The sequence below is a fragment of the Pongo pygmaeus genome, chromosome 8 (genome assembly GCF_028885625.2).
Source record: "Pongo pygmaeus isolate AG05252 chromosome 8, NHGRI_mPonPyg2-v2.0_pri, whole genome shotgun sequence".
In the NCBI taxonomy this organism is placed as follows: domain Eukaryota; kingdom Metazoa; phylum Chordata; class Mammalia; order Primates; family Hominidae; genus Pongo; species Pongo pygmaeus.
In genome coordinates this window covers 91,062,202-91,089,294 of record NC_072381.2, presented here as the reverse complement: position 1 = coordinate 91,089,294, position 27,093 = coordinate 91,062,202, and the positions used below count along the sequence as shown (strand labels likewise).

Genomic DNA, 27,093 nt, shown 5'->3' with positions numbered 1-27,093 from the left:
GGTTCATCTGGGCATGCTCAACCTGGGAGTCCATGGCAACTGAAAAACTCACAACTTTGTTACAAAAAAAAACAGAATCAGATTGGTCTAATGCAGTTACAAGAGGATGTAGAGAAACTGGAACCCTCATTTGTTGTTGGGGGGAATGTAAAATAGTTTGGCCATTTTGGAAAACAGTCTAATCGTTCCTCTGAAGTTAACACAAAGTTCCTATATGATGTAGCAATTCTACTCCTAGGTATATACCCAAGAGAAATGAAAACATATGTGCACACAAATGTTCACACCGGCACTATTCATAATAGCCTGAATGAAAACAACACAAATATCCATCAACTGGTGAATGAATAAATAAAATGTGGTATATTCATACGAAAGAATACTAATTGACAATAATGCTACAACATGGATAAATTTTTTTTTAAATTATGTTAAGTAAAAGAAGCTGAAGACCATACGTTGTATGATTCACTTTTTAGGAAATATCGAGAATATCTATAGTGAGGAAAAGTAGAACAGTGGTTGCCTAAGGCTGAGAGTAAAAGAGTAGGAAGTGGATCCAGTGTTTCTTTCTGGGGTGATGAATATGTTCTAAACGTAGGTGTGGTGGTGGCTGCACAACTCTGTGACTATCATAACAACCATTACATTGGATGCTTTAAATAGGTGGATCTTACGGTGTGTAATTTATATGTTGATAAAAATGTTAAAAAAAGACACCGTGGGAAAAATAGACCACAGGATTGTTTAAATTAGATATTGACTAGAATTACTTTATATATATATATAAAATTTGGCCAGGCGCAGTGGCTCTGTCCTGTAATCCCAGCACTTTGGGAGGCTGGGGCAACAGATAGTTTGAGCTCAGGAGTTCAAGACCACCCAGGGCAACATGGCAAAACCCTGTCTCCACCAGAAATACAAAAAACTTAGCTGGGCATGGTGGTGCATGCCTGTGGCCCCAGCTACTCAAGAGACTGAGGTGGGAGGATCGCTTGAGCCTGGGAGGCTTAGGATGCAGTGAGCCAAGATCACGCCATTGCATTCCAGCCTGGGTGACAGAGAGAGATCTTGTCTCGATTAAAAAATATATATTTAGTTTTATGGATTTCTTATAAATAATCTATTGTTATTCCATATAAGTATGTCTTCATTCTAAGTTTTGGTTTTCATTTTCCTCTATAATCCTAAAACCCAAGTCTAGTACTTGGTTCTTGGGAGAAAAAACAACAAGAAAAAACATAAGGGCAAAAGATTGATTTCATAAATTTTTCACTGTTGCCCAAAAATCACATGTTCTAGACCTGTAATGACCTTCATCACTTAGTGAAAATGATGCCTAATATTTCTCCACATTCAGCCCTCAGTGTGGATACTGTTCGACCTTATTACTTGTCTCTTTCATAAAACCGAATGATATAATGGGGACAGTAAGGGCTTGGAAGTCAGACAAACTTGGATTCAATGGTGCTTCCACCTCTTATGAGCTGTTGTGACTTAGGGCAAATTAGTCAACTTCCTCCAATTTTAGTGAAGTTAAAGATGCTGCGTGTCAAATGCCTGGCATTTTGTAGGTTCTCAATACATGCTGTTTGTATGTTATTCATGACCCAACCTTCCAAAAGAGGACATAGAACTTGTAAGTGGCATGTGTTGGTTCTGGAACACTTGCAAAAGCCTTGCTACTACCTCCCTCCCTCAAAAATAAATAGCTCCACTCCCCCTAATCTTGTGGCTGATGTCTGAAATTGCACTATCATAGTCTCTTTCCATCAACTCAAAGTATTTGCTCACTGTGTAAATTAAAATGCCTACTGGAATTAAAAAACATTTTAAATAATTATATTTCATGTCTATATCAATATGTTGTATTTCATTTTTTCTTAAAATAAAAGACTAGACAAAAAAGCTTTCATAATGTGGTGGGGAAGACCCAGAAGACTTTCTAAACAGCTGAAAATCAGCTGGAGACAGCTCCTCCTGCTTGGGGTGACCAGCCGTGATCATATATGTGGAGTAAGTCTGTGGTTTTGTGGGGAAAACAAAACAACAACAAAACAAAAAAAGTAACTATTCCTCCCTCATTCTTTCCTGCCTCCTCTCTTCTTTGAAGAGACCACTCTCCAGCCCTGGTCATTTGTGAGCCTTTGCCACAGTGCTGGCCCTGACAGGAGATCAGTTTCACAATCCTGCTTGGCTGGCATGGGCTGAGTCACTGAGCAGCCCATCAATCCCCTTCCTTGTATGTAATCCTGGGTAAATGAAAGAACGGGCAAGAGATGCAGATAAGGCTCTTTTTTCCTCTACCCGGAATAATCCAGCTTGAATTCCTCAGGACGAGTAGTTTTGGGCCATTTTATTTTACTTTATTTTTTAACTTTTGGGTTCAGGGGTCCATGTGTAGGTTTGTTATACAGGTAAACTGCGTGTCGTGGGGCTTTGGTGTACAATTAATTTTATCACCCAGCTTGGGTACCACTAAGCATAGTACCCAAAAGGCATTTTTTTTCTGATCCTCTCCCTCTTCACCCCCATCAAGTAGGCCCCAATGTCTGTTGTTCCTCTCTTAGTATGCACGTGTTCTCGTTTGGCTCCCCCTTATAAGTGAGAACATGTAGTATATGGTTTTCTGTTCCTGTGTTAGATTGCATAGGATAATGGAGCTTTGACCATTTTAAACCAAGGTTATCACTGGCCAAAGCTCAACTAGCTTGCTTGTCTCAGTACAGGCACTGACTAGGGGAAAAACTTCTAAAAACATGTTTATCTGAAAATGATGACAATGAAATCCCCACCAATCAAAGATCCTATAAGCCATCTTCCTTCCAATTCACAAAACATTCTAGTTAGGCACATTTGTTTCCCCCGTAGGCAAACAAAGCCCCAGTTAGAACTGGAATGCAAGTAGTCTGAACACATGTGAAAAGGGAAGATTCTTAAGCTCCCAATTTATCTTTACAACCTTTTTTATTTGTTTGTTTGTTTTTTCTTTTTAGAGGAAGGCTAGAGTGCAGTGGCGCAATCTTGGCTCACTGCAACCTCCGTCTCCCTGGTTCAAGGTATTCTCCTGCCTCAGCCTCCCAAGTAGCTGTGATTACAGGCGCCCGCCATCATGCCCGGCTAATTTTTTGTATTTTTAGAGAGATGGGGTTTCACCACATTGGCCAGGCAGGTCTCAAACTCCTGATCCCAAGTGATTTGCCCACCTCAGCCTCCCAAGTGCTGGGATTACAGGCATATATTACACCCAGCCATCTTTACAGCCTCTTGATGGTTTGATGTCACCACTTGAAAGGCCTTGATTTGAATTTAAATTGTTGTTTGCTAGAAATGTTTTGAGTTTACTCATTTAAGGCCAATGAAAACTTTCAAGAAAAAAAAGTTAATTTGCTTAATTTACAAATGTTGATTTGGTTAATTTGTACTCTTAATTATGATTAGGTTCAAAGACAAGGTTAAAAGCACAAATTGCAGTATAGAGTTTTGCTACCATTTCCAAAACATTTACTGAAAATGAAGTAACAGAACAAACACTGGGCTGATCCTTTGAACTGTTCTTGTTATACTGGTCTTTTCTTTTTGATGCTTTAGAATACTTAGATGAGGTTTGAAAAATTGTTAGCAGCAGAATTCTGTTGAGGGTTTATTCACACTGAATTGTAAGCATGCTGATTTGACAGCTTCAAAATTTCTTCTAGAAATCTTGTTTCTAGTCTAGATAAGTTCTGTGTGATGTTAGGCAATATTTCTGGGTTATAGGGAAAGACATTTACAAAAGAAAATGGAGTACCCAGATGTTCGCATTCCTATCTGGATAGTATATCCTACCAGAAAAATAATGAGATTTGTGGGATTAGAGAACAATTTAGGTTTTATGAGACAATTTTTTGATGAATGGTGGCATTCATTCCAGAGAGTCACAGCTTGGCTGAAACAATTTTTGGTGTGCCATGTTTCTGGTGATCATATGTAATAAATATATATGTTTCTACCAATTCAACACAACTTCTTCTCCATATCTAAGGAAAAAAGGGTTACACATATGGACAAAATACATTCAGGTGTCTTCCCCAAACAACAATAATTTCAATTATGGTGTCTTAGGTTTCCCAGTAGATCCAATGTTCACTCAATTATCTGTGAAGGAACAAGATTTTTGTTTGTCTGCTTGCTTGTCTAATGTGGCATCTAATACATGGGCTATCTCCTATTTTCCTCAGACTGGGTAAGGATTTTTGCCAATTCTTGATTTTCTCTGCCAGTGGAAGGGAAGCCATGTAGGTAAATTAAAAATCCCTTCTATTTGTCATAATATTAATTTTATGGTGCTTTTATTTGTTGTTGTCATTGTTTTCACTTTCTTGTAGGATTAAAGCAGTGCTTTTCAAATGTTTATTTGCATGTGGATCCTTGGGGATCTTATTAAAATGCAGGCTTTGATTCAGCAGGTCTGGGTGGGCCCCCAGATTCTGCATTTCTAACAGGCTCCCAGGTGATGCTGGTGCTGTGGGTCCAAGGAGCACACTTTAATTAGCAAGAGATTAGGGCATATTCTCTTCTCCTCAGTATATATACCTCACAAGGAAGGGGAAGGAGGAGGACTGGAATGGTGGCAGGTTGATGTCTCTCCTGGGTAATCCCGTGGAGGTGAAAGGGAGACAACTATGGCAGCACCAAACCTCAGATAACATTTCCTCAAGGATTTTTCTTCCACTGCCTGAAAAATTTCTGTGAGGAAATTAAAGCATTGACCTGCTTTGTCTAAAATTGCCAGTAACAATCCTTTTTTTTTTTTTTTTTTTTTTTAGTGAAACAAGGATTTGGATACTTACAAAGTATCAGGGTAAATTCTAGGTTTTAAAGATTTTTAAGGTATTTTTAAAAATTACCTTGCCCCCACAGTATTTAACAATGATGTATTTTTAGCTCCTCACTTTTATAAAATCTTGTAGAAACAGTCAACATAGTTTTCATAGAAATAACTTTTTCACACTCATGCTAATATCAATCAATCTATATAAAACAAAAAATAGTACAATTGGTATAAACTGGTTTACCATCTGATATGGTTTGGCTCTGTGTCCCTACTCAAATCTCATCTTGTAGCTCCCATAATTCCCATGTGTTGTGGGAGGTACCTGGTGGGAGATGACTGAATCATGGGGATGGGTCTTTCCCATGCTGTTTTCATGACAGTGAGTGGGTTTCATGAGATCTGATGGCTTTAGAAACAGTGGTCTCCCTGCACAAGCTCTCTCTGCCTACTGCCATCCATGTAAGACATGACTTGCTCCTCCTTGCATTCTGCCATGCTTGTGAGGCTTCCTCAGCCACGTGGAACTGTGAGTTCTCCATTAAACCTCTTTCCTTTGTATTTGCTGAGTCTTGGGTATGTATTTATCAGCAGCATGAAAACAGACTAATACACCATCAAACACAGTTGACATAATAAATCTATCTATCTACTATCTATCTATCTATCTATCTATCTATCTATATTTCAAAGCATTCAAGATAGTTTTCAGAGAAATAACTTTTTATTTTTACAATCGTATTTCATACATACACACATTATCTATACCTATGTTTGTGCCTATATGCATATTCATATATTATAGTAATAGATACAACTAGCATAGATTTGTTTGGGAACAAACACAATTTACATGATAAATATAACATGGGCATAATGAAGAGTAACTCATTCATGACAGTCATCAAGTTTGGTGGGTGCATAGAAGAACCATTATGCTTTGCAAAGGGTTGGAGAATATGGATTAATCCCATACAATGTGTAATTGGTGCTCAGGTAAGATAACTACTCTAACAAACAAACAAGAAAGACAACAAGATTATGAGAGAGAATTGGGAGACCATTTAAATTTACGTTTGCTTTGTCTGTGGTTTCCCAGGTGTTCAGGAAAAGGCCTCTGAGTAAGTGCTATACTATGTAAGCCAAGACCTGAGTAAAGAGAATCAACTAGCCATTCAAAGGCCTGGGGAAAGAGTGGGTGATGAGCAAGAGAAACTCCAAGTACAGAGATGAAAATGAGTCTGGCAAATTCAATTAAATAAAACTAGGCCCAAAATATTTGTAGAAGTGAGTAAGGGGCCAATGGTAGTGTGCGACATTGGTATACTTAAGGCTTGTATTAGTTCATTCTTGCATTGCTATACAGAAATACCTGAGACTGGGTAATTTATAAAGAGCTTTAATTGGCTCATGGTTCTGCAGGCTGTACAGGAAGCATGATGCTGGCATTGACTTGGCTTCTGGGGAGACCTCAGGAAACTGAGAATCATGACAAAGGGAAAGGGGCAGCAGGCACAGGACCAGAGCAGGAGCAAGAGAGCAGAGGGGAAGGTGCTGCACACTTTTAAATGACCAGATTACATGAGAACTCACTCACTAATAAGAGGACAGTACCATGGGGGATGGTGATAAACTATTCATGAGAAATCTACCCTCATGATCCAATCACCTCCCACAAGGCCCCTCCTCCAACACTGGGGATTATATTTCAATATGAGATTTGGGTGGGGACACATCCAAACTATATCAGGGCTATATAGGACACATAAGGATTTTGAATTTTATTCTAAGAGCAATGTAAGCCATGAGAGGTTTTAACAGGGAAATAACATGATCTGGTTAAGGGCTTTTGTTTTGTTTTGTTTAAATTACTGTGCCTGTTATATGAAAGTTATATATAGTGGGTCATTTTCTATAATCTACATAAGTAGATTCCTAAATTGATACAGGCTGCTTCATATTCATTCCAGGCAACAAAGTGAGATAGTACAGAATCAGAGAGTCAGAAGTTGACAGGTACATCGATAACAGATAAAGAAATTAAAGAATTATGGGCCGGGCACTGTGGCTCACACCTGTAATCCCAGCACTTTGGGAGGCCAAGGAGGGTGGATAAGGAGGTCAAGAGATCGAGGCTATCCTGGCCAATATGGTGAAACCCCGTCTCTACTAAAAATACAAAAATTAGCTGGGTGTGGTGGCGAGCACCTGTAGTCCCAGCTACTCAGGAGGCTGAGGCAGGAGAATAGCTTGAACCCGGGAGGCGGAGGTTGCAGTGAGCCAAGATTGCACCACTGCACCCCCCAGCCTGGCGACAGAGTGAGACTCTGTCTCAAAAAAAAAAAAGAATTATGTTCCATTATGTATACTATCCATGTCTTCATTCTAGAGCTGTTAACATTTAATATCTATATATATGAATAATATATATCATATTTTATAAATATATGTTTTCATTGAAAAAGAAGATATTGCTATTTTGGATTAATATTTATTGAAAATGCAAACATTTGTGGGCTAAATATACTGATTGGCTTAGTTTCCTAAGACATTCCTTTGCTCAGTATAGCTCACCAAAATCTACAAAAAAAATGCATCAAGATTTTTGTTTTTGTTTGCCTGGGTTTTCCTTTTGTTGCCGGTTGATTTTGCAGAAATACATGTGCCGAACCAGTTGCTAAACGGGTTTTTCTTTTTATCTTTTTTTTTTTTTTTTTTTTGAGATAAGGTCTTGCTCTGTCACCCAGGCTGGAGTGCAGTGGCGAAATCCCGGCTCACTGCAGCCTCCACCTCCTGGGCTGAAGTGATCCTCCCACTTCAACGTCCTAAGTAGCTGGGACTACAGGGCCATGCCACCATGGCCAACTAGTCAACTAATTTTTGTATACTTTGTAGAGACGGAGTTTCGCCATGCTGCTCAGGCTGGTCTCAAACTCCTGGACACAAGCGATCCTCCAGCCTTGGCCTCCCAAACAGCTGGGATTGCAGGCGTGAGATACCCTGTCTGGCCTTGAGCAAGTTTTTCTATGTCACATTTGTCAAATTAGACACTAATATTGATCCAATCTAATAATTATGTTTTTATACTGAGTAAAAGCAGGAGTTGTAAGCTCGAAGTCTAGGAGGAGGTTAGGCTTGTGGCCAAATTGGAGAATATAAGCTGCTTCTATGGGCATTTAAGTTCAAAATTTTCAAGAAAATTGACTGGTCAAATAAAATATATCTGTAGGCTCAATTGGTCCACAGATCACCAATTTGAGTTTTCTTGTCCAAAGATATTTAAAACTTTTAGGGAACAAAACTTGAATAACATTGACAATAATTCTGCAAGTTTCAATAGTGTAATTTCTCTGATGCTTAAAATAGATGAGGATCTTTTTCTCTGATGATTGATAAGCATAAAAAGATGAAATCATTTTGGATATAGGCTTGGCCAAAGATAGGAAATATATTGTATTAATAGTTGATGGTTGTATTTACTCTCCTATACAAGGTTTGTGTCTGGCAATGTTTTTAGTCCTGATTTATGTCACTATATTGATTAACATGAGAACAAGAGTGATATTTCTGATATGGAGTATGATTTAATAAATGTTAAGGCACCAAGCAAGCCCTATATTGGCCTTTTTTTAAAAAAATCACATTATGAACTCAACTATACCATTTCTCTGTCACCCAGGCTGGAGTGCAATGGCGCGATCTCGGCTCACTGCAAGCTCTGCCTCCTGGGTTCATGCCATTCTCCTGCCTCAGCCTCCCAAGTAGCTGGGACTACAGGTGCCTGCCACCACGCCCCTGGCTAATTTTCTGTATTTTTAGTAGAGACAGATTTTCACCCTGTTAGCCAGGATGGTCTCAATCTCCTGACATTGTGATCTGCCCGCCTCTCCCTCCCAAAGTGCTGGGATTACAGGCATGAGCCACCACGCCCTGCCCAACTATACCATTTTTCAATGTTGGCACTCATTTTAAATGTTATTAAGGTGAGTCTGTAAGATTCACTTAAAGAATGTGAACATCGCCATACTCAGCTAATTTTTACATTTTTGGTAGAGACAGGATCTCCCTGTGTTGCCCAGGCTGGTCTTAAAGTCCTGAACTCAAGTGATCCTTCTGCCTCAACCTCCCAAACTGCTGGGATTGCAGGCATGAGCCACTGCATCTGCCCATCAGATATATTTTTTTAAATGACCAAACTTTGTAATACATGTGAGATTCATTTCAAATGTCTGCAGATATTATACATACTCAATCATACAAAATTAATTATGATTGAGAATGTTGTGTATTTTTTGTAATTAGCTACATACTTTTTATTTTTTTATTTTTAAAACCCTATGATTAAAGGGTAGCTACCTAGTTTGGGAATCTAAACCAACTCTTGGTTATAAAGGGTTGTTATTAAATGCCAGGTGTGGTGGCTCACACCTCTAATCCCAGCACTTTGGGAGGGCCAAGGTGGGTGGATCATTTGAGGTCAGGAGTTCAAAACCAGCCTGGCCAACATGGTGAAACCCCGTCTCTACTAAAACTACAAAAATCAGCCAGGTACAGTAGTACAAGCCTGTAATCACAGCTACTTGAGAGGCTGAGGCAGGGAAATCACTTAAACCCAGGAGGCAGAGGTTGCAGTGAGCTGAGATTGTGCCACTGTACTCCAGCCTGGGCAACAAAGTGAGACATCATCTCAAAAAAAAATAAATAAATAAAAAATAGCTGTTATTTGGTAAATATTTGGGTGCTTTTTTATAGTATTTAATAAGCACCAGGTTTGTTATTTTTAATGATGTTACCGCAAGTGTCACTTACTTTTAAATTCATTTTATTTTATTTTGAGACAGAGTCTCACTCTGTTGCCCAGGCTGGAGTGTAGTGGCACAATCTCGACTCACTTCAATCTCCACCTCCCAGGTTCAAGTGCTTCTCGTGCCTCAGACTCCCGAGTAGCTGGGATTATAGGGGCCTGCCAACATGCCTGGCTAATTTTTGTATTTTTAGTAGAGATGGCATTTCACCACATTGGCCAGGCTGGTCTCAAACTCCTGACCTCAAGTGATCTGCCCACCTCAGCCTCCCAAAGTGCTGGGGTTACAGGTGTAAGCCACCATGCCCAACTCCCAAGTGTCACTTTTGACACAATTCATGCCCTCAAATGACATGTTATATATTATTGTAGAATAATATCAAGAACAAATATGATAGTTAATATTTTATGAGAAAGGTAATTGGTAATATGAATATTTGTGAAGGTGAATTTTCAACCAAAGGAGTAAACTTTTGTTTCAGGGTGCATAAAAACAAATGAAAATATTTAAAGATCTGATTCAGTTAACATTTGAAATAAATATATATAAGCACATTATATAGTATGCCAATATCATGTAATATCCCTATTAACATTTAATATTAAAATTTATGTTTATGGATACTTAAAATATATTAATGATGTCCGTAATATGAATTAGTTCTTAACCAGAGCATTCTTGATAAGAGACTGATGAAAAAAAGTAAGCTTCTACCAGGAAAGTCCGTCTAGAGATTAGCTGATATAAAGCAGTGAGATACTGACATTCTTTTGTGAGAAGACTCTGAGATGTAACTGATAATTCAGTTTCTCTGCCACAGTAGGTTGTTGCACGTAATTATCCTTAGACGTCATCAGACCTAAGAGAAAGGCCTGACACATCATAGGAAATTATGTTCTGTGTGCTTAGCTAATGTCCCATCACAGCATGGAAAAACAAGAAGCTCTGCAAGCTGTGATTATGTTAACGGTTTTCTTTTTTAAATGTTTTTCTACCATTAGAATTCTGAAAAGTGTAGTTGAAAAGCCAAACATAATCTTACTTAGATAAGCCTACTTTTGACTGGGATTCACATTGTCTTATATCTTATCAAATACTCCAAAATCCTAGGAAGTCAGCAGATATTAAAACATATTTTTGGTATTAATCATCAGTAATATGAGGGCAAGGGCTAATGGGCAGGCATTGATTAAAGTTGATCATTTCATAATCCCAAAAAACATGTACTGCCCAAGAGGATAAGCCTTAAAGAAGCATTAGCAAATCACTGTTTCACCCCGTCATCTTCAACTATTATGATGAACGAACTGGTGATTTTATTTTAGTCTACACATCCGAGGGAAAATTCAGGATGTGAGGGGCCGTAACTGATGATTGTGTAGTAAAACACATAAAAGATTCAGATTGTGGCAATATTGCTTGCATTATTCTTTACTATCAAATGAAATAAGGCTCTATGCTTTCTACATCAATATTGGAATGTTCAGTGATTCAGAAGTGAGGAGAATCTATTTCCTTAGCTTTCACAGAGTAGAGGTGATTGTTTTTAATAACCTATTTCTAATTGTTTTTTTAAATGGAAATAGTTATTATAGCTCATTTGTTCTGTGTTGAATCTAAACCCTTATGAAGGCAGCATATGTGCTCTTAATGGGATTTTTCCCCCTAATAACTCTAATAAAATATTTTGTCCTTCTCCCATCTGTGAATATAGGAATGAGATAGGCTGTCCCTGTGTTCAGTTTGTGGGAGTGGACGTAAACAGTGCACTGCAATATAACTAATGTTGTCAGTAATGAAGATAGCTACAAGGTGCTATTGAAATACAGAGAAATTCTCTCTGGGGAACATAAGCTTAATATCTGACTATCGCCAAGATGTTGCTTATACCAACCACAAAATGGCACGTCTTTATAGTTATTTCAACTGTCAAACTATATAGATAATGGCTCTAAGAGAGTTCCATCCATTCCTGCAATTTCATTAGTTCTGCCTTTTTCATTAAAAACAAAAGGTAATCAGGCCCCATGTATATCCAGAATGGAAGACTTTTGTATAATGTATTCATTAAAAATAAACATATCAGATACTAATGTCAGCCTTAATTGTATCTTTATTTTCTGCATTAAACAATGCAGAGATTTGACTAAAGACTAACATTTAATAATTTTCAGTTAGAGCCCTTCAGTGAAAGCTTTGAGATAAAGCAACTAGAATCTCAAAGTGATCGAGCCAACTCTGTGAATTAGTATTAAGCATAACTATCGCATATGTAAAGGCGAGTTATCCTCTCCAATATAGGGGAGGCATATAGGAAACATGGGAAAGTAGCAGTATGAACAAGAGTAAAACAGGTAGTAGAAAACAACAGCGTAGGGATGAAAACCTTGTGAACAAAGAATTACTAATTTAAAATGTAAAAATTTTGCAAAGGGAAGAAGGTAACAATTTCTACATTTTCAGCTCTTTGTATTAAACATTTTTTCATCTGTAACTAGATACTGGTTTTTCTTCTCCATAGTAAGATCACCTGATATTTGATAATTTATGCTTTTATTACTACTTGTTTTATACCAACGTTTATGTTCACATCCTCAAGGCTTTATTTTCAAGAAAAAATAAAGTCGTAGTAGCGCAATGTGATAAGCTCCATCTTCCATCTAATTTTTAACTGACTCATTGGTATGTATATTAGGACTAAATGGCCGTATTCCATACAAAAAGTAAAATGAGCAGTAAGTCAAGTGAGTATTCAGGCTATATAAAAACTTCTACCTACCTGAGCCTTGATTATTCTGGTAAGACGATTAATGATAGAAAAGTAGATTATGAAATAAGAAAACTAAAAGGCATGTTAAATGCTCTTTAGTCTAAAGGTTTTTAACTCCTGTCTGGTGGAGCAAATGGACACCACCTGTATAAGAAAGCCAGATACCAAGAAACTGAGAGTTTTACTTAGTGAAACCTTCCACTACTTATGAAAAGTCAAATATCATGTATAACTCATCCAGATCAACTGGTCCCTAGACACTGATTTTTGGGAAGGATGTAAGAGAATTACTGACTCAGATTTAGGGTTTAAAGACTATTGAGAAATAGGAAGGTATTGAGAGATTATTGGGTTTCATCAGAGCAGACTTAAGTAGCCTGGTTGATTTTACAATTGTCACAGCAAAATCATCATGCTTGGATGCTCAGGGCCTGGCAGAACCTCGCTGGTCTCTGTAGGGTGGGATAAGTGAAGCAACATTAAACCAGGTGCAGTCCTTAATTTCTCAGGTAACATAACTTTAGAAAAAACAATTCTAATACAAGTTAACTCCTGTCTGGTTAAGCAAATGGACACCATCTCTACATGAATGCCAGATACCAAGAAACTGAGATCTTTACTTAAGTGAAACCTTCCACTACTTATGAAAAGTCAAATACCATTTATAACTCATCTACATCAACTGGTCCCTAGACACTGATTTTTGGGAAGGATGAGAGAGAATTACTGACTCAGATTTAGGGCTTAAAGACTATTGAGAAATAGGAAGGTATTAAGAGATTGGGTTTCATCAGAGCGGACTTAAGTAACCTGGTTGATCTTAGAATTGTCACAGCAAAATCATGCTCAGATGCTTGGGGCCTGGCAGAACCTTGCTGGTCTCTGAAGGATGGGATAAATGAAGCAACAGTAAACCAGGTGCACTCCTTGATTTTTCAGGTAACATAACTTTAGAAAAAAACAATTCTAATACAAGTGTAACCTTATCCTGTTAAATCTGTTTCAAAAATAATTCTAAAACACTAAGACAATGCTTATCCTATTGCCTCCAAATAGGATTTTGTATTTTAAATGGTTTACCAAAAAATGTATCTTATACTTTTGGGTAAACTTTTATTTTGTTATATAACCAAAAATCTTAAAACCATCTTAGTACATTAACGTTTTAACAGGTCAACTTTTAGTCTTTATGAGCAGTTTTCACAAAGTTTTACTCGACATTTAAAAAATGTAGTTAACATACTGTAGACACTTCAGTATTGCTGCTTATTCTTTGTAATCTTATTTGGCATAATATAATCATGTTCAGAGTTATTTTAAAGTAACTTAAAGTGAACAGACGCACGCCCTCCTCCCCCCACCCTCAATTAAAAATAAAAAGGAAAACAGAAAGAAAAAGAACAAAAAATAAGATTAGGTTCTAGGAGGAGGGAAACCCTAATCCAAGTGTGGGGATGCAGAAGTCAGCTTTTTGCACCCATTCTCCATGCTACAGAATAAACTTTGATACTACAGCCAAATATCTTCTAAAACCTTTCAAGAAGCTCCAGTGGATTTCTGGATTTGTTCCTTTAAAATCAGGATACTCTGCCTTTGCTCAGGGGGCAGCATGGCAATCTGATCTGCAGTCAGTTGAAGAACTTGCATGATCAAAGCTGCCTTTTCCTGATCCTGTGGAGTGACCTGGCTCTGCCCAGGACTAAAACTGCTAGGCTGGCTTCCACCTTGCTTGCTTGCCCCCTGTATACTTCCTCCTTGTATACTGACTCCTTGTATGCCTGCCCCCTGCATCCCTCCTCCTTGTATGCCTGCTCCCTGCATCCCTCCTCCTTGTATGCCTGCTCCCTGCATGCCTGCTCCTTGTATGCCTGTACCCTGCATACCAGCTCCAGGATTCCCCACCCCTGAAATGCCTGGGACCTGTCTGGGTCCCTGAGGAGGGCCACCTGCCCCTATATTAATGGGACCAGGACCCTGAATTCCACCAGTCATAGGGCCTCTTGAACTGGGGACAGGGCCCCTCATCTCCAATCCTCTTGCATCCATGCCTCTTGCTTCCATCCCTCTGCTTTCCATCGCACAGGTCTCCATTCCTCTCCTCTCCATTACACGTGTTTCTAAGACCTCAGTTTCCATGGTGCGAGTCTCCATCGCTCGAGAATCTCTATTACCTCTACCATCCATAGGTAGACCCCTTTGATCTATCATGGGGCCTCTGGGCTCTCCAATTAGCAGTCTGGGATCTCCTAATGGACCTCCCCTCATCTCATGTGAGGAAGGGCCACGAGTGTCATGACCAGAGGCATGATGCATGGGGGGACCCTGATGGGGTGGACCCAGATAACCTCTGGGCTCCACTTCTCCAGTGACTGAAAGCAAAGTCCCTCCACGTGGGTCATTTGGAGCATCTCCTAACAGTCCTCGAGGAGGCAGACCACCAGGAGTCATGGGTCCACGAGGTATAGGAGCTCTAGGATCTGACATCTGCACTTGTCCCCGCTCTAAAGGCACTGGGCCAACCCCTGGCATTCCAAGTTGGGGCTGCATTGCTCCTCCAGGAGTTAAGGAACCAGGACCAGGTCCAGGAACTGCAGCTGGTATTGGCCCTGGAACTGGAATTCCACCCTGGATAGGAGTCTGCATCAGAGGAGGAATGTCCTTCACAGGTCTTCTAGCCAAATGCTGAGGCTGAGGAGCTGGAGGATTCTGCTGGTTCAGCAGAACATTAGGTCCTGGGCAGAGCCCAGGGCCAGGGCCAGGACCAGGGCCAGGGCCAGGGCCAGAGACAGGCACAGACTGAGATTTGCCTGGGATCAGTGGTGTGACATGTATCTTCCGATGCAGAATTTTCAGAGCAATCTCTGGATCCATGATTCTCATCACTACTTGTGCCTGCAACAGCGCATAAGCCAGTTGTGGATTTTGAAGTAACATGTTTCGAGCTTCCTGGTGGCTGTTTTGGACACAGAGCTTCATCTGCTTCATCAGCTCAAACATCTGCTCCGGGGGGAGACTGGCTACTGCTCTGGTAATCGATTCAGGGGCATCTTCTGGATCAATGGGATCCCCATAGGGTGAGTCAATAATGGGCGCTGCAGGCCCGAGACTCTTTAACTCCTCCTTATTCTTTTCACTGGCAGCATTGTCCACCCGAAGCGCTCTCCCACTGAACTCCCGCCCATTGAGGTTCCGCATGGCACTAAGCGCGGTCTCCTGGTCTTGGTATTCGCAGAAGCCATAGCCCTTGGGTTTTCCCGTCTCTCTATCGTATACCAGCCGGAAACTGACAACAGAACCAACCTCCGAGAAAATGTCCTTTAACTGCTCCTCAGTTGCCTCATACGGAATGTTCCCCACGAACACGGAACGCAGTGATCGATCCATTGCCGGGTCTCTCACCGCCAAACTCGACATGATTCCGGTTGTGCAGACAGCCGATAGCGGATTCTTCGACGCGTCTGTCCTCTTGCGACCGACACTTCCGCTGAACAACGGAAGCGGCTCTCAAGATCCGGGCAGAAACCTTACTAATTCGCTTGAATCGTTCCGCTTGCCTGTGGAACCTGCATCCCACTAACAACTTATCTAATGCTTTCCGTCCCTGATCCTTCGTGGTTCTGTCAGCTTCTTATTACAGAGTCGCATGATTCCTTTCCCATTTCACGTTCCGCTGACTTTCTGTGGAGCCCCAACAGCCCCACTACGACACGCTTGGTACGAGATGACCACAGTAAAGATGGCCGCATAGACTTCGCCGTAGTAACTGGGAGGGAACTCCTCCCTTGACGTCAAAGGCGGTTTTGCTTCCGTTCCACCGGCGGGAAACCGCCAACCGAAAGCGGATTTAAGGCGGCGTGTTTTTCGTTCTGACAAAGTATTTTCATGTGGCCTTTTATTATAGTATAGTTAAGCTAGATTTAAAATCACATTCCAGACTGAGAGAAAAGTGTAGTCGTTTCAAAGCACATTTGAGATTTGCCCCTTAAAGTAAAACAGTATTATATCTCCTTTTTAGAACAACGTTTTTGGAAATTAACTGACAAGAAATATAAACTGAAGCGTGTGCCGGCTGGGCCCTGCCCCCACTTTTGTTGCTTCCTATAACCGCTGTTAATGGATGGGTGGCAAACCCTTTTACGTTTTTCCTGAGCACACGGGCAGCAGTCGTGCTATTCGTAATATTACGGTTTTCTTCCTTAGTAATAACCGATTTCAATATTAATGGGTGATTAAATAAATTAGTGATTAATTAGTTATTAGTATTTTATGGCATCAGAGTATGGAATAAAGAAATTTACTTAACTATCCCTACATTGATTGGTTCTGATTTTTATTATATCATGCAGTGAGTCCGCCACTTCCATGAAGGGAAAAAAAATAGTGGGTGTTTTGTCTTCTGCTGTTAGCTGTGCAGGCAGGAGTTAAAACATATTCAGTGTGAGCTTTCCGGGCCTGCAATTCGAAGCTAGAACTGAAACTTGGAGAGGGCTAGGTAAATTCCCAAGGACAAGCAGCTGGAAAGAGGCAAAGTCAGGATTCTAACCCAGCTTGGTTTCTCATAGCTCCAATTCTACACTGCCTTACGTGTATTGAATATTTGAAATGAAGCTAGTGTGATTGAGGAATTGAATTTTAAATCTCATTTTTTATTTAAATATAAAAACTAATGTTCAGTAAGCTATTGGAAAACTTTTTTAGTATTTAGAACAACTTGGGTATAGAATCTACTTTTGCAATAATAAATTGTGTTCTAAATAAAAATCATTTCAAAGAACACTAAGACAAAAAATAAAAATAAATAAAAAGAAAGTATTTCCAGTCAAAATTTAACACTCCGGTTGAGGTGTGCCATACATGTAACATACATAAAAGATTTTAATGATCAAATACAAAAAAAGTAAAAATAGCTCATCAGTTTTATATTTTTTATAAGTTGAAATGTAATATTTTTATATATTTGAGTAAAAAATTATTTTGAAGTTAATGTTATTCATTTCATTTTACTTTTTTAAATGTGGCTATTAGAAAATTTAAGATTATATGGATAGATTGCATTATACTTCTGTGGACTGGACTGCTCCAAGCCTGTGCTTTAATTCCAAAACAGAGAATTATTTTATTCTGAAATATGCCTCTTAAGTGGATTATGAAACTTTTAAATTTCAGCAAAAAAATTGCATTATGTATCTTCAGTATCCTATTCCAATGAATAGATTTGCCATGAGTATGATGGTTTAGCTGCAAATAAGACATCCATTTACCATCAAGTTTTTGAAACAGTTCTGCACTTAGCTGTTCACCCAAGATGCACGACAGTTTATATTTGCAAGTGACAAAGTTCATTTACATCACCTAATAAGATTTTCCTGCTATATCAAAGAAACGGAATAGTCACCTGCTAGCAATGTTTCCCCAGTGTGATTCTTTTATTGGGGACAAAAGGGGAGGGGTTAAGGATAGTATCATTTCAAAAAACTAAAGACAAATTTATTTTTCTTCCTTCTATACCATCACATTACAAAGAGAAGCCATATCTTTTTTATACACATTCTGTCAAGGGTAACTTACAAGTTGAATATGTGTGTAATTGTGTGTGTATTAAATGTAGTAATCATGAAGATGGTAATGTGGTATTATAATATGTTGCAAAATTCATAGACGATTGCACAGCTTGACAGGGTTTCTTTACTGCTGATACTGTCTAAACCAGTGGTCTTCACGTGTATCAGAACCACCTTGAGCCACGGCTTGTTAAGTCAGATTCTACTGTATCAGGTCTGGAGAATTTGCATTTCTAATAAGCTCTCAGTTGATGCTGATGCTGCTGGTTTGGAGATCTTTAAGAATCATTGGTCCTAGGGATTGGTAGTAGATTTTCTCATTTACATCAGACCAAACTAAATTTGGTACACTCTTATTAAAAGGTTGGAGGTAAAGGTTTTTAAAACATTATTAATTTACTATTAATATACTATTCTAGTACATGCTGATCTGCTACTGAAGATACCCTGGACATGAAGACTGGGTGAACAGAGAGTAGCTGAAGGACTATGGGGACAAACAAGAAGGGGGAAGTTATGACTGTAGAGTGTGCTTTAGTCACAGGCTTTCCATGTTCTCTTTAGTCCCACTATTCCAAACTGGAAGAACGGTTTGTCATGCCCCCGTTCATATAGGGCCAGTGTGACCCACCATGTAATTCCATGCCCAGAACACATAAACTAATACTTATCGTTAACTGAATGGCCCCAAATTAAGAGCTCAGATAAACCTATGTATATTTCCTGGTACCAGTACATATTTTTTTTATAGCTCTAACTTGGAAGAACATCCATTTTTATACTGCTTTTTTATTCCCATAAAGTTTAAATTTTAGATATTTATAGCATGGCATACACTCTGAAGAAAAGTGTACATGGTATAGTGTATGTTCAGATGTTGATTCTTTCAATAGATTAATACCAAATATATTAAGACTGATTTCAAACACACAAGAGCATCTATGGCCAGATGGAAACTGTCCTTTAATCACTTTCAGAAACTACAAACTTAATCCATTGTTCAAAATTATTATTATTATTATTATTTTTGACACAGGATTTCACTCCTGTCAGCCAGGCTGGAGTGCTATGGCGTGATCTTGGCTCACTGCAACCTCTGCCTCCGGAGCTCAAGCAATTCTCCTGCCTTAGCCTCCCGAGTAAAGACTACAGGCGTGTGCCACTACTCATGGCTAATTTTTTGTGTATTTTGTAGAGACGGGGTTTCACCGTGTTGGCCAGGCTGGTCTCGAACTCCTGAGCTCAAGCGATCTGCTTGCCTCAGTCTCCCAAAGAGTTGGCATTACAGGCATGAGCCACTGCACCTGGCCTCGACTGATTTTTGAACTTCTACCCTGAAATTGCTTTGGGCCTTCATTTATAAGTCATACTAGAAAATCGGTACATTAACTGAAAAGTATATTTTTAACAAAGAAGAGAATTATGCAACAAAATCACCCAACTTCCTGACCAGATTTGGCAAAAATATCATGCTTAGCTAATTCCAAATATCAAACCTTACATCATAATACAAAAATTCTATCCACTTTGAGGGAATTTAAAAAAAAAAGATTCACTATAGAGTGTAAGGAAAAAAGAAAAGATTCACTATAGATTCAGTAGACAAATTCCAAAGACAAGAACTAAAAATATTTTGAGTAATGACAGCCATTTTTGAAATAAGTGTATGGGTCCTTCAAGGAATAGCTCAAATAAACTACTCCACAAAGCTTTCTATGACCTTTCTACCCTTTCCCCTAGGTTAGAAGTAATTTTGTTTTTCTTTGGATGTAAACCTTGCTTATACCTTGTACCTTTCTGATTATAGTAACTCCTTTAACTTTCAGTAAAATTGCAATTTTCCTTCTAAACTATAAAATCATTATATATCCCCCTTTATCAGTTAACTAAGTGCCTCAAATTTATTATTTCATTCCATCAATATTTATTCCAAGCGCTGACAATACAGCAGTGAAAACAATAGTCTACCAGAAAAGAAGGTCTCTAAATGTGGTCCTTGGTTCAGTGGCATCAGCATCATCAGGAAACATCTTAGAAATTAAAAGTTTGGGGCCCTACTCCAAATCGATTGCATCAGAAACAGAGAAATCTTTGAACAAGTTTTCCAGGTAATTCTAATGCAAGCTCAATTTTGAGAACCACTACATTATAAGAATGCAATCATAGTTACAAGGCACAGTGACTCACGCCTGTAATCCTGGCACTTTGGAAGGCGGAGACGGGTGGATCATTTGGTCAGGAGTTCAAGACCAGCCTGGCCAACATGGTGAAATGGTGAAACCCCATGTCTACTAAAAATACAAAAATTAGCCAGGTGTGGTGGTGCATGCTTCTAATCTCAGCTATTTTGGAGGCCAAGGTTTGAGGATCGCTTGAACCCAGGATGTGTATGTTGCAGTGAGCTGAGATCACACCACTGCACTCCAGCCTTGGCAACGGACTGAAACTCTGTCTCAAAAATAAATAAATAAATAAATAAATAAATAAAATAAAAAGAATGCAATTATAGTATAGTAGCTGATAGACAGATAGAGAGATAGATAGATAGAAAGATAGATAGATAGGTAGATATTTTGTTTTCACCTCTGTATCCTCAGCACCTGGAATAGAGCTCAGCACAGGTGGATGTTCATTATATATTTGTTGAATGAATGACAGGAAATGACTTTAAAGTTTGCTAATTCACAAATATTGCATTTTACCAAGGACGGAACCTGTGGCATTGAATAACATGCCTCAAATCAAAGAGAAGGCACGCTGCCAGGACTCTTGTCATTTTATTCCTAGGTCAGTGATAGTTCTTCCATGTTGCCATTTGATAAAATAGATATGCGATAAAGTATATAGAGATGGAAGAGAGTGATATGGTTTAGATCATCAAGGAAAGCTTTCTGATGGAAATGAGATTTAGGGATGGGTTATAATCTGGCATAGATAGGTAGAAGATGAAGAAAATAAACCAGGAGCTAGTAATAGCCAACGCAAAAAATTGGGACCTGGTGTTTTTTATGGCCTCAGAGGAAACCAAGAGAGTTGGTGAGGAGTGTGACAAAAGATGGGCTTCTGGGACAGATTATAAAAGGTTTTGAAGTTCAGATTCATGAATGTGAACTTGATGTGAGAGTCAGTAGGCTTCCTTCACCACCCCCTGAAACATGAATATAGAATAATAATGGCAGAGGCTTAAGAATACCAAACTTATCTAATCCTTTTCTATATATTTTCTACCTGGGCTGTTCTTTTTTAATACCTTATAACTTTTAATCTAAATTGTGGCAGTTGTTCTTCCTACATATAACACACTCTATTACGTAGCTTCATTCTCATTACTTGCCCTCCATCCCTTCACATATTCTCCTCTGGCTAAATTGTACCACTCACTTTTTATCATACATGATCTGTATTTTTTCACCTCCTAGCTTTTTGTGATACTATTTGTCAGGGATGCTTCCTTTTTTCCTCTTCTTCTCTTCCCTCCCCCATGTTTAAATCTTTCTGTTCTTCAATGCTCACCTCAAAGACTTCCATTTAGAGTATTGGTTTGGTACTCATTATCTTCTATATTAGAGGTATCAATATTCTTGTATTACCATAAAATCCATATCTGATTGATATTCTCCACAATGCCTGGTCCAGTGCCTTTTATATTCCAAGCACTTAGTAAATGTTTTTAAATTAATACAAGGTCATCTTATAATAACAAAATAATAGATGTTAACCAAATGATAATTTAGTGCCTTTTGCTTACAAAATACTTTTCTCTGGGTTTCCACATTTAGTCTTGATAACAGTCTTATGAAGTACATGCAGTTGTTTCCTGATTTTTAATAATGAAGAAACTCAGTTATTATGTAGAACTTTACCTAACAATGGACTCACTCAAAATACAGATCCTTTATAAAGGCAAACTCTGAGCACTTAGTAGGGAGAAGGCTCTTTGATAAATGCTTTATATAATATAATATTTTATTCTTTCTGCAACCTTTTGAAGATAGGCAGTCATAGTTCCTCAATGTATAGGTAAAGAACAGAGGCACAGAGAAGTTAACTAGTGTGCCTATGTTAACTAGCAGAACGAGGATTTGAACACAAACCATTTGACTTAAGAAATCAAGCTTATAAATCATTGTTCTATTAAATGAGTTGCCTAAGGATACATAGCTACTAAGTGGCATAACGACAACCTGAAAGCAGGTGTCCTGAATTTGAACTTTCTATTTCATAAGTAGTACAGTAATCACAAGTTATTGATGCCTGGGCACCATCTCCCTTGGCCTTTTTCCTGATTGTCTCTGAGTGTAACTAATTGTAGTTGTGACATCACAATCAGTGCTGTGGTAACAGATGGACTGTGAGGTATAAAGACTGAAGCAATAGAGAAAATGTTTCCTTTTTCAATTTGCAGGACTATAGTTAAACTTCACATAAAGACTTTTATAAAGCATCCAGTTAGATAAAGCATGCATTTTTCCATAAAATGAAAGAGCTCAAATTAATTTGGTATATAACTTTTTTTTCCCAAAATGTTTAACGTATTTAATATGAAACAATGTACAGAGGAATAAAAAGCAAATTTCATGTACTCAAACTCCTAACCTCAAATGCTCCACCTGCGTCGGCCTTCCAAAGTGCTGGGAGTGAGCCATGATGCCTGGCCCTGAATTTCATTTACTTATACACAGGATGAATCACTGTTATTGGCAAGTGCAGACTACATGAATTTGGGGCTGCTGGGAGTCTGCCATTTCTGGACTTGAGGTTGAACAGAACCAAATGTTCTCCCTGGAAGGGATTGCAAAGTCCAGCCCTATTTTTTTTTTTTTTTTTTAATAGATAAAGAAAAGAAAATGACGCCCAGGAAAGGAAAGAAATTAGACCAGGCTCAAATGTCCAGTTACTGATCTAGCTTGTAAAAGGATTTAGATATTTAGATTTTTCTCATCCAAACTATACTCTCAGCACTTAGAAAAGGCAGTAGAGTGAAGGAATTAAGAACACAGAGATTTTAATGTCAGAGTGACTTAGATTGGCTACCTAGTTCAACAAGAAATTGTGTGGCCTTATACAAATTACTTCACCTCTCTGTGGTTCCATTTCCCCATCTTTTAAATGAGAATAATGTCACCTGTATTGGATTGTTCTGTGGAATACATGATATACTTACATTTTTATTATTCCTTACATTGTATGGTAATTATTAATCTACATTTGTTATGTAGTAGTAGTAGATGAAGTAGCGTCTTTTGTGGAAAGAGACACAAGTTTTAGTCTAATGCTATTTATTTGGGGGCCTATATCTTTATTTTTATTATTGAAAGGCTTGTACTTGTACTAATGGTCTTGTCAGATTATATTATTTTCAAGTTGTACAACCTTAACACTGCCATTTTAGCTTTTGGTAGATTTGTAGTTGAAATGGATACTTTATAGGCTTGATCCCATAGAATACTTCAATGAGAATTTTACTGATCATCTTGGTGCGCATTAGGTTCTTGTACTAAACCATGAAATGCACTCTTCAAATATTTGGTCGGCTAGAATTCCACTTGTCCATTTTTATTAAAAGGGCCTGCCTGAACTTTGACTATGGAGGATATAGCCTTATTTAACACCACATCGTTCTGCCACACAGGTACCTATTTGAGCGCATAGTCCTGTTCAGGGTGATATTAGGACTACTACTTTTAAGTGTGCACTGGCAGACATAGGCCATTTATTCAAACATAGAAAGGCATAATAACTAATTAGACAAGAAGCAGATCTCCCTTATTCGTGCTTCAGGCTGTCACCCGAAGGAATGCAGAAGTATCCTCATAAACTGTGGAAAAGTACAAGCCCTGTAACTAGGTCTGAATAAAGATACCCTATTTAAGTGGAACAACGTATGAATCTTTTTTTTTTTTTTTCCTGTGACCAGAACAATACAACACCTCACTTCAGAGAAATGTGTAAATGCCACTCACTTCAGAAATTTGGCTAGTATATCTCTTCTGAGGCTAGGTTGGTCTGAGAATGTGCCTATATTTGTACCAAGTTACAGGAAAGAGGACTTTCTGAAAACATTTGATTCCAGGCTCAGACTGTTGAAAACAACAAATGTCACTTTAACAGAATGTATTTTAGATTCATTGTCACAGTTGAATGATCCTTGAAAAACATTACGTCAAGAATGCCAGTTTAAATTTACCTTCTAACTCTGGATTCTTGAGTTAGAAATTAGAAAACCTAAAATCTAATGTTTATAGGAATGTAGTAGCTAGCGCTTTATGGTACAGGTACAGAAACCAATTCCAACCAAGGTAAGCAAAGGAGGTGGTGGTTATTTTCGTGACATTTTGTTATCTCTCAGAACCCACAGAAATTAATCTGCTAGGCTGCTGTATTAGAATACCACAGACTTAAACAGAAATTTATTTTCTTACAGTCCTACATGCTGGAAGTTCAAAATCAAGGTGCAAGTAGGTTAGGTTTCTCCTGATCCTCTCTCCTTGGCTTGCAAATGGCTGCCTCCTCAGTGTCCTCACATCACCTGCTGTGTGCATGCACTCTGGTGTCTTCCTTTTCCTGTAAGGACACCCATTGTATTAGATGAGGGGTGCACACGTATGACCTCATTTAATTATAATTATCTCTTTAAAGGCTCTGTCTCTAAATACAGTCACATTGTGGGCTAGGGCTTCAACATATGAATTTTGAGGGACATAATTGACTCCATAACAAGCAGTAATGCAGTAGCCTCTAGGAAAAGAAAAAATGGATAATTGTTGGCATTCAGAATACTCTATTCCCATCTCTTTCTCTCTCTCTCAAAATCTTTGTCTCCCCACTCCCTTCCTCACTCCCTCTTCGCTGCATCTCTTTGTACATTTGTGGTGGTTTTCCTCTGTTGAAGGATCAGATCTCCTATTTCTCTCTCTAGTCCATTGTCATTCCAGTTTTCTGGAACTGGGAATCTGAAGGTCCAGCTTTATTCTGATGTGTATCTGTGATTCAATTCAGCATTGTTAAGAGGTTGGAGCCAGAGTGATAGTGAGACCATTTACCAGTCTATGTCTGCTGGGGCCTGGTAGTCAGCTGGAGCAGGAGGAAGCCTACAGACCTTTGTGGTGCCAGTTGTTAACCTTGTTAACCTCCTTTACCTTCCAGGTCATGGAGAGGTCAGGAGACTGACTTAAGGGGCTTGAGGGAGCATCTATCATCCTGTACCACTGGTGTAGCCATACTGGTTACTGCTGAATATCTATCCTGGTTGACCATGAATTCCAAAAATACTTTGGCGACCTACTCTTATGAAGGAAGGGAGCAGTTAAAAGGGCTGTTTTGAGCTAGACAGCCATTTCCAATGCACATTCTGCCAGAGAAAGTTTGTCCACGACCTTCCTCTAAATCATTCTCTCAATCTCTGCAAAACATAAAACATTATTTCCAAAAATAGATCATTTTCTTAGAAATGTTCAAATGTGGACTTCCAGTTAGAAAAACGGTCTAATATAAAACAGTAGAGGAATGTTAGGCACCAATTCACAGTTTTTAGAAAGTTCACACCATATATAATGCGTGATGTTCTTGAAGGTGAATACAGTGTACTTTTAAAATATCAAACTCTTCCATCCTTCATATAAAAATATTGACCATTTTTCTTGACAGTTTAATGACAAAATCATAGTGACAATTCTTTCAGTTATTATCATCTTTATCACTGTCATCTGACATTTATGCTGAAATAGCTGCGTATACATTCTTGCAGAGCAGTACAATGAGAAACTTTTCTCTCTGGCCTCCAGGTGTTTGTCAATTCCATCCTGGCTCTGGGGAACAAAACAAGTGCCTGCTGGAAAACAGGCAAGTGCAAATGACCTATTCCTCTAGAGCTCAGCCTTTTGTTAGCCTTGAAAATGGAATTGCCTGTGTTGGTCCATAGCCCTTGAGGGGTCTAGGAAAGGGAAGCTGATGCCTGCAGGGAGAATAAAGAAAGTGCCAACATTTTTCTGCCCATGTAGTGGTCTGGAGTTTGTTGCCAAGGTCCCAGGACTGGGTAATTGTTGCAGGTCTTCATTCTTATCAGCAGGACTTCCACAGGGAGGAGAGGTTCTGGGAAATCCTCCTGACAGCAGGTGTCTGCAAATGGGGAGGCAGAGATGAGGGAGGGAAGGAAAGTGTTTGCATCCCCATCAGGAAGGAAACTTACCTGACACATTTCAGAGCAGCAAGGGTTTGACAATGCTTTAGGATACTAAAGCTAGGATACTCATTATTCAACTAAATGTTGAATTTTATATATATCAGCATGTATTTTATAAATACTGAGTATATACTGTGTGGAAGGTAGGCACACAGTTGGACAATATGGGAGTTTAAATGTGAACGAAAATGTGACTTCTCTTTTCAGTAGTACTTTCACAGGAAACTTTATCATTAGCCTTTCTCTTGAACTTACACTGAGGATTTATGGTGCTCAGATTTGAGTCTCTGGCAGAAGAACAGCTGTGCCTGCAAGGAGTTTCCCTTCTGTCAGACAAGATAGAGAATAGAGGATTTGAGCAGACAGTTTCCAAATGCATTTTTTGATTTGTTTGATTTCCTGAGAGGTATATAGAAAATGAAAATGTAACTGCTGTTCATCCATTGACCCTCTTTCTGAGGTTCAAGATGAAAGATTTTTTTTTCTTTATTACTGAGAAAAGGACTGTCACTCCCCGAATTCTATCTACCTGTATATACTGAAGATAGGGATTATGATTTATAGCAGCATTCGACTCAAAGTCATCATAACACTAACAGCTCCTCACACACCCCTTCATCTAGAAGCAGAAGCTTCAGGCAAGCCTGCTCTATGGATAGTACATTGTTGCCAGGCCGTTGACTCATTGAGCAGCTAATGGTCATTTCACAGCCAGAGTTCTTAAACGTTAACCTTAAAGCATGATTTCTTGAGAACAATATTTAAGTACCACAGAAGTAAACATAGAACCAAATTTATTACTTAAATGACTACAATTAAATTTAAATATCATTGTGCTTTAAGCAAATGATGCTATCAGTTTCTTCTCACAAGCGAAGCATGATAGCTTGCTAACCAGGGACAGTAGAGTCAATGTGCCTGTTGATGCCATGATACATCGTCCTATTTTGTGGGGGCGGGAA

The 27,093-nt window shown here is 38.8% G+C and overlaps 2 protein-coding genes across 3 annotated transcripts in view; one reads left to right on the top strand and one right to left on the bottom strand.

The window, feature by feature from the left end:
- PRKG1 (protein kinase cGMP-dependent 1) overlaps positions 1–27,093 on the top strand; it is a 1,321,998-nt gene that overhangs the window by 705,492 nt on the left and 589,413 nt on the right. The window lies entirely within an intron of this gene.
- On the bottom strand, positions 13,488–17,165 carry CSTF2T (cleavage stimulation factor subunit 2 tau variant). Its single transcript, XM_054503398.2, has one exon. It carries the CDS (start codon positions 15,800–15,802, stop codon positions 13,925–13,927), a length of 1,878 nt encoding a protein of 625 aa, XP_054359373.1. The 5' UTR covers positions 15,803–17,165; the 3' UTR covers positions 13,488–13,924.